Raw genomic sequence first — 11,824 nt, forward strand, 5'->3', positions numbered from 1 at the left:
GGGTTGGGAGTGGGAGAGGAGGAGCCAGGACCCGGCGGCGGAGAGGTTGGCGCGTCCGGACGCGCCAGGGGCGCCGGCGGTGGGGAGGAGGCAGGAGGGTGGAGTCGGGGGCCGGGGGCTGCCGAATCTGCGGATGGGGGGCGGCGCCGGCGGCGACCTCAGTGCGCCCTCGGGCGGCGGAAGCCGGGCGCGCCCCTCTCCAGGCCGGGATCGGGGCGGAGCGCGCGACATCCCTGGGCGGGAGGGGGGGCGGTCATCCGGTCTCGCCGCCGCCAAAGTTTCCCGGTGGAGCAGCGGCCGCCCTTCCTGCCCCTCTCCAGGCCGGGATCGGGGCGGAGCGCGCGACATCCCTGCGCGTGGGCGGGAGGGGGGGCGGTCATCCGGTCTCGCCGCCGCCAAAGTTTCCCGGTGGAGCAGCGGCCGCCCTTCCTTCCCAGGTCCCGGGCGTGGGGGCGACCCTCGGGCGAGAACTGTTTCCGAGGGCAGCGGGGCCCCCCTCTTCAGCCAGACCCCGAGCCTCCATTGCGTCCAACTCGGATTCCCAACTTGGGAGGCGCCGCGGGCCTGCGCACGCGCGCCTTCCTCTCCTCCTCGTCCTCCTCCCACTGGAGAGCAGGCTCCGGGCCGAGCGGGCGCAGAGACCCGCACTCCGCGCGCTGACCCGTCTCCCGGTCCTCTGCTCCGCCCATGCCGACGCCGGTCGCCCGCCGGGTGCGCCCTCGCCCGAGGGCCAGCTAAACGCGGGCCGGCGGCGCGGCGCGAGGTGGGCCTGACCCGGCGCTGCCCTCGACAGCGGCAAGTTTGGGAGTTGCACTAGTTTGCGGGGTGGGAGAGAGACCGGGCGGGGGGGCGGGCCATGGAGGAGGACCGGGGGTCGGCGCTGGCGGCCGAGTCGGCGCTGGAGAAGAACGTGGCGGAGCTGACCGTCATGGACGTGTACGACATCGCGTCGCTGGTGGGCCACGAGTTCGAGCGGGTCATCGACCAGCACGGCTGCGAGGCCATCGCGCGCCTCATGCCCAAGGTCGTGCGCGTCCTGGAGATCCTGGAGGTGCTGGTCAGTCGCCACCACGTCGCACCTGAGCTGGACGAGTTGCGCCTCGAGCTGGACCGCCTGCGCCTCGAGAGGATGGACCGCATCGAGAAGGAGCGCAAGCACCAGAAGGTGGGCAGTGGCCTCAGTCAGCCCATCCAGGCAGTGGGGCCGCTGGGACTAGAGGGCCGGTCAGCATTGAGCACACGTGTGTATGCAGGGACTAGATTAGAGGCGACCCGACTGGAGGAGAGAGGGAGGGATGGAGGAAGGCCCTTGGCCCACTTTTGCTCAGCCATGAGCACCTGCCATGTACCAGCCCAGAGACTGAGCTGTCAGACCTGAGTTCCAGTTCCATCTCTACCATTTAATAGCTGTGTGACCTTGAGTGAGTTACTTAACCTCTCTGTGCTTTTATGTCCTCACATGTCAAATGGTGATAGTAATAGGACCCACCTTATAAGAATTAAATAGGATATTATCTAAACTGCTTAGATAATACTGCTTGTTTCCAGAAATGAAATAAGCTTTCTGCCCTGTATTGTTATCCAAGATATGATGCCAGGCCCCTTTTTTCACTGTACCTCAGAACCCCCCAGAGAGCACAGGTAATGTGACCTCCAGCCCCTGAGCTGTTGACCTGTCTCCAGGTTTCTATTTGCAGATTGCTTCCCAGGACTTCTTCTGGTTTATTAACCTGTGCCCTGAGGTGCTTTCACCTCCTTGATTTTATCTTTAATCCTCACAGGACTCTGTGAGGTAGGAATTATTATCTTCATTTTACAGATGAAGAAACCAGGGTGAGTGGAGTGGGGGGTCTTGGTCCCAAGTTAGTGCTGAGAGAAACGCAGTCCCCGTGGAGATAATTCTACTGTCTCTTCCCTCCCCTGTTTAAATTAGGGGGAGGAGATGATTTGGGGCAGCTTGAAAGGTAAGCCTCTGCCCTGTGAACAAGAATTGCTCTGGGCTCGTGACTCGGGGCCTCCCCACTGGCCCAGTAGCCCAGACAAGGTGCCTGGAGAAAAGGAAGTGGGAGATTGTGTGGTTTCCTGCCCCAACCTCAGCCCAGGGAAGCTCCTGTCAGAATCTTCTGACTGAGAATAGGAGGAAACGCCTTTCCTTGAAGGATCCCGGTACCTGACAAGCTCTGGCTTGCTGTGTGGCCTCAGGAAATACACTTGGCCTCTCTGAACCTCCCTGGCAGGCCATAGCCCATTGTATGCTTTTGAGGTCTGAGTGTTTTCAAGGAAAATAACCCGGGCTGTGTTTGCAGTCTTAACCTGAGGGCAGGTCCGTGGGTGGCTTAAGAGCCACCAGTGTTCGGGAGGTTGGATTGTGTTTGTCCTCATAGGTCCCTGTGCCCTGGGGTCAGGAAGGAAACTCAAGCTCCCAAGAGTTAGGGAACATTTCCAAGATCACCCTGGGCGCTTGAAAATGCCCCAGCCCTGTAATTAATATTAAGATTCCTAGGAGCGGGTACTTTGGAGCTAGACAGCCAGGTTTCAAACCCTACCACTCACGGCCTGTGTGATCTTGGACAAGTGACCTCACCTCAGTGCCTCAGTTTCCTCAGCTGTAAAATGGGCATAATAATAACCCGTCTTGTAGGGTCATGATGAGAATTAAAGTAGTTCATATATATCAAGAGCTCAGGACAGAGCCTAGCCTATTGTAAGGGCCTCACAAGTGTTAACTATGGTTTTTAGGCCTGGAGAGGCTTTCACTGAGGTGCTCATAGGCTGATATTGGGGACCCCATCCTCAACCCAGGCACCCCCTACTCCTACCCCAGAGCCCTCCATTTCTTCTAGAGCAGCGGTTCTCAACCTGTGGGTCATGACCCCTTTGGGAGGTCGAACGACCCTTTCACAGGGGTCGCCGGGTACTCGTATGTGGGCGTATCTGTATGTGGGCCTTGAGACGGATAGAGGAGTGGTGTCTCAGTTCCTAAGACCATCGAAAATATGTTTTCCGATGGTCTTAGGCAACCCCTGTGAAAGGTTGAGAACCGCTGTTCTAGAGAGTCAGGGTGGGAAGGGACCTTTGAAATCCTCACATGCCTCTTACTGGCAGGGACCAAGGGGTTTAGCCCAGGTCACCGAGAAGTCCTGACATGTTGCCATCCCTGGCGTTTTAGGTCTGATGCAGCCAGGCTGGGAGGCACCACTTGGAGACATCAGAGGTCACTAGGCTTGGAGTCAGATGGAATTCCCAGCCAGTTGCACTTGTGGCTTCTGGACCGCTGTCAGCTAGGAAGCCAACACCAGTGTGTTCACAGGCGCGGCTTGTTTGTAAACACTGAGAACGAGGTTTCAACACTCAGAGGACAACGTCATTTTTCCCCATCACAGCCCCTGACTCCTTTCCTTCATATTCTTGGGATCTAGTCTGATTTTCTTCCCCTGTGGTCTCAAAGGCTCTTCCAAGGTAGTTTCCACAAAAATCTTTCATGTCCTTGATCTTATCTGTCTGTCCCTTCTTTGCTTCTTTGCCCCCTTCCTTTCTTCTTTCTTTCCTTGTTCTGCCTGGTGGCTCAGTCTGCAGCACCATTGACAAGCCACAGCATGCAAAGTGCCCTCCCAGGTGACACGTACGATGCAGAGGAAAGGAAAGCTGGGTCTTGGTCTCAGGCAGTGGGTGGGTAATGGGAAAAAAACTACAAATAGGTTTTAGAAAGCAGTGGCTATGCAGATAGAGTTGCATATAATGTAAACAGCATGTGTTCATTTATTCATTCAACAAACATGTTTACTGAGTACCTACTATGTGCCTAAGCTAGCACTGTACTGGGAGAGAGCGGTGACCACAACCGATGAGGTCTTTGCACTCATGGACCTGACAGTGCTGTCCCGTAGAAATACAATATGGCTTGTCACATGAATAAAAAGACACACAGATGAGGTTAATTTTAAAACTTGTCTCATCAAACCCCGTCTATCCAAAATATTTTTTCAACGTGTAACAGTGTAACAAATTTAACTGGGATGTATTTATAATTGACATGTAACATTATATTAGTTTCAGATGTACAGCATAATGATTTGATATGTGTATATATTACAAAATATACACCACAGTAAGTTGAATGAATATTCACCTTACATAGTTTAAAAAAATGTTAATTAGATATTTTGCATTCTTTGTATTACGTCTTCTAAATCCAGTGACGTTTAACTCTTACTGCATGTTTCAGTTCAGACCAGCTGCATTTCAAGTGCTCAGCAGTCACATGTGGCTTGTGGCTACTCTATGGGATGGTGAAATTTTAGTGTGAAGAGAGAGGCTTTTTTTTTTTTTTTTTAAGTTTTTAAAATTTCAGCTTATGATAAGTACCAAGAAAATCAAACAGGTAGATATGAAAGAGACTCACCAGGGTGGGAGTCTACTAGATGAGGCAGTCAAAAAAGCCTCCCTGGGGAGGTGACATCTGAGCTGAGATTTGAGTGAAGTGTAGGTGCCAGCCACAAAGAGATTGGGGGAGGGACATTCTAGGCAGAAGCCATAACAAGTGCAAAGGCCCTGAGGTAGGTAAGAGCTTGGTGAGTTCAGGGAACACAAAGAAGATCAGTGTGGCTAGAGCAGGGTGAGTGAGGAATAGGGTTAGGAGATGAGGGGGTCTGATTATGCTGGACTTGGTGAACCAGCATAAGGAGTTTAAGGACTGTTAATACTGGGAGAAGGCAAAGAAAGTGATCAACCATGGGTGACTTCCGGGACCGGCCTTTTCAGTTGCTATGGAGTCAAGATAAAATCCCCCATGGTCAGCTCAGAGGCGAGCATCAGCTCTCTCGGCATCCACTTTATTTCACTGAGAGAAGAAGAAAAAGAACTGAGGGTTAAAGCCTGTATTCATCCCTGTTACTGCTATGACAAATTGCCACAAACCCACTGGCTCAAAACAACCAGATTTACGATCAGACTGGATAATATGATATTATGAATACTACCAATATGAATAATGCTAGATAAAATTCTAGAGGTCAGAGGTCAGAAATGGGTCAGGAGGGCTGTATGGCTTCTGGGTGCTCCATTTCCTGGTCCCTTCCAGCTTCAAAGCCAGCAGCATAACATCTTCAGATCTCTAACTCAGACCTCTGCTTCTGTTGCCACGTCATCTCTAACTCTGACCCTCTTGTCCCTCTCTTGTCACCGATAAGGATCCTATAAGGATCCTTCACCGACTCACATCGGCAAAGCCCCTTTTGCCATGAAGGTCGTATTCTCAGGTTTCATGGTTAGGAAGGGGACGTCTTTGGGGGGCTTTGTTCTGCCTACCCCAGCCAGTTACACTTGACTGGATTCTTGCTGGGGCCCCTTGTGCGCTCAGCCCGCGCCAGGCAGGAGCAGGGGGAAATGGCGGAGGGGCTGGAAGAGGCTGACTGCTCTCAGCTTGCGCCGGCCTGTGGCAAGGATGCATGCCCACTCCATCTTTGCACCACCGCTTCTGCCCTCTGGCACTGCCCTTCACCTTCCTTGGTGACCTTGAGCCAGCTGTGTGAATACTTCATCATTACCTTGTATTTCCCCAATCTATGAGCTTCCCAACAAAGGAGATGGGACTTAACAGCCTTATTTAGGGGCTGAACGGAGGCGATGCTGACATCTGGCCACCTGGGCCGGCTTGTGATGGGCTGCAGGAGGAACGGAAATCTGCACACACATCTTTAGCCTTTTCTAGGTTCTGGACACTATTCCAGACGATTTGCATATATTAATCATTTCATCCTCACGACCACCCTCAGAGGGAGATATTGTACTGTTTTTCCTCATTTCCAAGGCACCCAAAGATGGAAAAACTTGTCTAAGATCAGCTAGTAAGTGGCAGAAACAGGATCCAAACTCGGGTTAGCAAGCTCCAGTGTCCATGCTTTAGAACCAGCATTCCATGCAGGCCCCAGCGATAACGCCCAACTTAGCTCATGGTTTTACAGAATACCTCTTTTTTTTTGGTAACAGCTTTATTGACTATAATTTGCATACCACACAATTCACCCATGTAAAGCCTACAGCTCAGTGTTTTTAGTCTATTCACAGAGTTGTGCCACCATCACCACAGTCAATTTTAGGACATTTTCATTACTCAGAAAAGAAAACCCATACCTGTTAGTAGTCGCTCCTCATTTAACCTGTCACTCTCCAGCCCTAGATAGCTGCCACCTTCCTTTCTGTCTCTATGGATTTGCCTATTCCAGACATTTCGCTTTAGTGGGATCATACACTGTGTGTCCTTCTGTGTCTGGCTGCTTTCGCTTAGTAAGATGTTTTCAAGGTGCATCCATGCTTAGCGAGCGTCAGTGCTTCGTTCTGTTTTTGTCTGAATAATATCCTGTTGTAGAGATGAATTGGCCAGTCATCCGTTGACAAGACATCGGGTTGTTTCTGTCTTTTGTGAATCATGCTGCTGTGAACCTTCACATACATGTTTTTGTGTGGACTTGTTTTCGTTTTTCTTGGGCAGCTCCTAGGGGTAGAATTGCTAGGTCAGATGGTAACTGTAGTTACCTTTCTGAGGAGCTGCCAGGCTGTCCTCCAGCTGCTGCACCATTTTACATCCTCGCCAGCAATGCACGAGGGTTCTGATTTCTTCATATCCATGCCAACACTTGTTATCTGTTTCTTTCATTATAGCCGTCCACAAAATTATTTTAATAATTAAAGTTTAATTATCCTCACACCAATCCTGTTGACCTGGATATTAGGGCTCCCCAGCTGAGGGAAACTGAGACCGCGTGAAATGGTGCCCGTATCAGACGTATGAGGAACTCTGGGCTGGGTGGCAATCCTCAGGGCCTTTGCAGCCTCTTTCTCTCTTGGAGAGAGGTTTGTCCTGACTGAGGGTCTGTCCGAAGATCAGGGATGTGACCTCCCCAGAGAGGTTGGGCATATGTTAGGATACCCGTAGCCTGCTCGTCCCCTCTCTCTTCTGTCTAGTGAACAGGTGCAGTGCCATCTCTGTGGTTGTCCTTGGGGGCAGTTCTAACCTAACGGAGGAAAGGCGAGGCTCCTATCACTTGTAAAGTTGCTCTGTGGGCTAGTGGTGGCCTTGTCCGCTTACCTGCCTGATGCCTGGTTCTCATGGGCACAGGGTAGACCCAAAGCCCTGGCATCCCCGAGCTGTTCCCAAGGGTCTGGGGATGAGGCTGCTGCCGGGCAGGCTGTAACCCCACACCGGCCCGTCGCCTCGGCAGGAGCTGGAGCTGGTGGAGGACGTGTGGCGAGGGGAAGCACAGGACCTGCTTTCCCAGATCGCCCAGCTGCAGGAGGAGAACAAGCAGCTCATGACCAACCTCTCCCACAAGGATGTCAGTTTCTCCGAGGAAGAGTTCCAGAAGCATGAAGGTAAGAGGAGAGGTCCACTTGGGGGGTGGGGGTGGGGAGAAGGCTGTTCCCACCGTTATCAATAGTGGGGTGCTTTCTAATCTCCCAAGCCTTTGTCTCTTTTTGTCACCCGTCACTCTGCCTGAGGGAAATTGTTTAGCCTAATTTATAGATAATGGAATTATCTGTAAATGGGGATACACATTGTTCATGGGGATACACATTGGCTAAGACAAAGCCCCGGTCTTCAAGAAGCTGTTCTAGTGTGGAGGACATAGGTGATAAACATGTAAACAAATTAATGGAGAACACCGTTCCAAATGGTCACGGGTGCTATGGAAGAGCTAAACCAGAGGGATAGACTTGTAGAAATAATGGTGATCAGGGAAGGCCTCTCTGATGAGGTAACATTTGAGCCCTAATAGAGTGATGGAGTGAGCCATGCAGATATCTTGGGAGGGAAGCAAGTGCAAAGACCCTGGGGCATGAGAATCTTCACCCTGGGCCCTCTGCTGGTGGTGCTGGGGAAGCAGAGACAGACAGTGGGGTTTGGTCTGGGCCTCATGAGCTGCGTCCGCTCTGTACCCCTCACGGCCTCCTTCCCAATCACAGGCTGCCTCTGATCCTCAGGGAACCTCAGACCCATCTCTTTAGTGTGACTAAGCACCTTGGGCCCCCACACAAGCCCCCTCCTCATGTTTGATGGGATGGAGAATGCACTTTCGTGGGGTGCCTGAAGCTCAGAACTTGGGAGTTACAACTCTGTGAGACTGAAGTAGCACCCTGAGAAGGACTGCAGGGACCAAGAAAATAGATATTAATGTTGGGTCCTAGAATTCTCTTTTTCTTGGGTTTCTTTTGTTGAGATGTGATTTGTGCAATGAAAGCAAAAAGTTTTGGTGGTTATAAGCATGGGCTCTAGAGCCAGACTACTTGGGTGTGAGTTCTAACCCCAACACTTACCTACTAAGTAACCTTGATTGAGTCAATTGACCTTTGTGTGCCTAAGTGCCCCATGTAAAAAATGAGGGGAGTAACTGTATCTTCCTTATAAGGTTGTCGTGAGAATTAAATGAATTAATACACGTAGACTGTTTGGAGTAAGAATGGTTCCTGGTACTCGTACACTCTGCAAGTGTGAACTATTGTTGCTGCGAGTTATTTTTACTTAGTCCAACTTCCTTATTGAGCTGCTGGGGGAAAAAAGGTTGAGAGAGTACGTCGTTCCTTCTTTTGGCTTGATGACACTCCATTGTATGGCTAGACCACATTTTGCTTATCCATTCTTCCATTGATGGACTTTTGGGTTGTTGCCAGCTTTCTGCGCTTGTGAACAGTGCTGTTATGAATATTCCAATACAGGTGCTTGTGTGGATGGGTGTTTTCTGTGCTCTGTTGTCTATACCTGGGAGTGGAGTTGCAGGGTCATCTGGTAACTGTGTTTGTTGGGCTTATTGAGGACCCCTAGCCATCTTTTTGTCTGTGACATTCCTGCAGGACGCCCCAGGCCTCTGGGGGTGACCTGGGAACTCCCCCTGCCTATCCCAGTGACGCCCCAGAGGCCTTGGGACCCCAGGCATGGACCCAAACCCTCTGGGCCGCTCCCTCGCACACCTGTGGGCACGCAGCACCCTCCGTGTGTGGAGCTTTGCTCAGCTTTCTAGATCTTTGCCCAGCTCATCATGAAACAGCCCACATGGCACCATTTGAGATGCACTGAATTGGCATCTATTATAGCATGGCTTCAGATCCCAAAGGGTTAGCTCGTGGAGGCTCGTTTTCCGCTCGGCAGCAACCCCCACCGGGTAGAGAGACCGGGCACATGCCAGGCGTGCCTTTCATGGTTATTTTTATTTTGCACGGGAAACCATGGGAACACAAGGACAAAAGCATTTCTTCCACCTGCGAGAGGAACAGACATTGGGCAGAGGGGTCCCTGGGCGAAGGTGGAGCCTGCGGAGTTAGACTGTGTCTAGGGAAGACAGGATTTAGGGGTGCCGTCGTGAGGTGGGGTGAGAGGGGTGGGAGAGCCTGCTGAGAGCAGCTGGCGTTGCATGGAGCTGTATTGCTTTTTCAGCAGTTAATGCCAGGTGCTGCGCTCACAGCCACCTTGGCAGTGTCCTGTCACCCACTCCCTGAATCCTCCAGATTAAAAAGCGCTTCCCTGCCCCTTGTTTTCGGAAATCCGTCTTGTCAGCTGGAGGGCAATTATAGAAACTACTTGTTAGCACATGTGGAAATGAATTACAGGTGTCAAAGCTATTGGCTTGGGGAGATGGGGTGGCAAAGGTTCACTCAAAGGTCTGGAAAAATTCTTGGGCTCTGAACAGAGAGCTCCATCACCAAGAGAGGAGGAAAACTGAGCTGGGACTTGACCTACTGGTCCCATCCTCAGGTTCCTCACCTGCAAAACGGGAATTGACAACTCCTGACTGCCAGGATTGTTGAGACCAAGTATATACAGCATCAAACATGGAGCTGCCCAATAAAAGGTGTCCCCAAGGGCAGTTGTGTGTGGAACCTTACGGGGGAGCCAAGAGTAGTTGGTAGGAATTTCAGCTCAATAAAACTCCAGCTGTGCACCCTTACGTAAAAAGGAAAGAACATACGTTTTTTCAGTGATTTTTAGTAAATGTATTGAGTTGTACAACCATCATGGCAATCTAATTTAAAAATATTCCCATCACCCCAAGAAGAAACCTTGTGCCTATTTGCAGTCACCCCCACTCCCACCCCTTGTCCCCAGGCCACTGTCAGCCTGCTTCCTGTCTCTATGGATCTGCCTGTTGTGGACGTTGCGTATAAATGGAATCCTACCGGATGTGACCTTGGTGACTGGCGTCTTTCCCTTGGCATCTTATTTTCAAGGTTTTTTATCACCTTGTAGTGTGTCAGTACTCATTTCTTTCTATGGCCGAGAGATATTCCATCAGATGGACAGACCACATTTTGTTTATCTGTGCATCAGCTGGTGGACATTTTGGCTTTTTTGTTTCCACAATGTTTGGCCGTTGTGAATAGTGCTGCTGTGATTTTGTCACTTGCCTTTTTCACTTAACGGTATATCTCAGTCTTAGCTGGCTACATAGTTTCCCATGGGTGGAAGGTCCTTGTTTACTATTTCCTTGCTGGTGGACATTTAAATTATTGCTGCTTTTTGCTACTATAAATGCGGCTCCTGGGAGACCGTCCTTGGACTTGCTTGTGTACTTGCCCGAATGTCTCTTTAAATCTAGATCTCAGGATCCTGAATTGCTGGTGACTAAATAATTGCTGAGAAATCTTCCAGCTTTTAACAGTGCCTGTGAGTCTATTAAAGACACTCCCCGCCCCTTAATTATTCAAGGCGCTCTTGTAGCCACTCTTGGACTTGATCTTAGCTGCAGCCTTTGGAGCAGGTATTTCTGTTTTACGGGTAAAATGACAGCTAACACTTGGAGACTTACCTCTGTGCCAGGCCTATTGTGAGCACGTCTCACAGATTAACCTGCGTGGCCTCACAGGAGTCCCTCAGGTGGGGACTCCACAGGATTCCCATTTGCAAGCGAGAAAACGGGTTGAGGTCAACAGCAGGTAAGTGGCAAAGCCAGGACTGAGTCCCAGACACCTCGCTTCAGACCCCAAGCCCTTGACCATTTTGTTCTCTGCCTCTCGGACACCTGTGAAGGTGGATGATGTCGCTGGGGTACAGAGCTGGGTTTCCTTTCTCTGATTCATGCTCCTCCTGCCCGCCCCCCACACACACCCCCACCAAGGATCATATGAGCTGGGCCCTTAGTGCCCGCCCACTAAGGGTAGGACAGGTGCCCCGAGAGCAAACAGTGAACATTTTTGTAGCTTTTCACAGACTCTGCCCACACCTGATTTCAGCCCCCCTGCATGCATGCACACACCGTGTCTGAGAAACACTTTCTGGGGAGATGCAGTGTCCTCTTGTCCCGCCAGCCGAGGCCCAGGCCCTGCCTTGCAGCAGTGGCCCAGGGGTGTTGGCAATGCTCGTTCATGGTGGTGACCGCCTGCTTGGGGATACCCAGGACAGGAGCTAGAGGCCAGTGGAAAAGACCCAGATGGGACAGAGCAACTCGGAGGGGGAGTCACACGTAGGGAGAAAATAGCTGAGGAATCGCCCACATAGCTTCTCGGGGGCCTGGTTGATCCGTCCAGTTTCCTGAGACCCAGGGGAGAGGGAAATGGGGACCGTTTCTCCTTTGTTAATCTGTGTTTGAGCCCAGGTCTCCTGAGGAACAGGGGTTAGCTGTCAGCCCCAATGTAAAAGGCTGAAAAATCTCTCCCACTCCCCAAAAAAAACTATCAGGTCTTAATCCTTGGGCACTGTGGATGTTACCTTATATGGTAAGATCTTTACAAATGTGATTTAGTTCGAGATCTTGAGATGGGGAAGTTGTCCTGGATTATTTGGGTGGACTCCAAATGCCATCACAAGTGTCCTTAGAAGAGGGAGGCAGAGAGATTT

General features: G+C 51.1%; 1 protein-coding gene across 1 annotated transcript in view; it reads left to right on the top strand.

Annotated features, from left to right (window-relative positions):
• The first annotated feature begins 358 nt into the window (after positions 1 to 358).
• The window catches only part of RILPL1 (Rab interacting lysosomal protein like 1), a 45,830-nt gene continuing 34,364 nt past the window's right edge, over positions 359 to 11,824 (top strand). Inside the window, exons 1-2 of the mRNA XM_019648884.1 lie at positions 359 to 1,165; positions 7,221 to 7,371. Coding sequence (XP_019504429.1) covers positions 857 to 1,165; positions 7,221 to 7,371 — 460 coding nt within the window. The 5' untranslated portion in view covers positions 359 to 856. The remainder of the gene's footprint in view (positions 1,166 to 7,220; positions 7,372 to 11,824) is intronic.

Source organism: Hipposideros armiger, unplaced genomic scaffold (genome assembly GCF_001890085.2).
Source record: "Hipposideros armiger isolate ML-2016 unplaced genomic scaffold, ASM189008v1 scaffold_128, whole genome shotgun sequence".
In the NCBI taxonomy this organism is placed as follows: domain Eukaryota; kingdom Metazoa; phylum Chordata; class Mammalia; order Chiroptera; family Hipposideridae; genus Hipposideros; species Hipposideros armiger.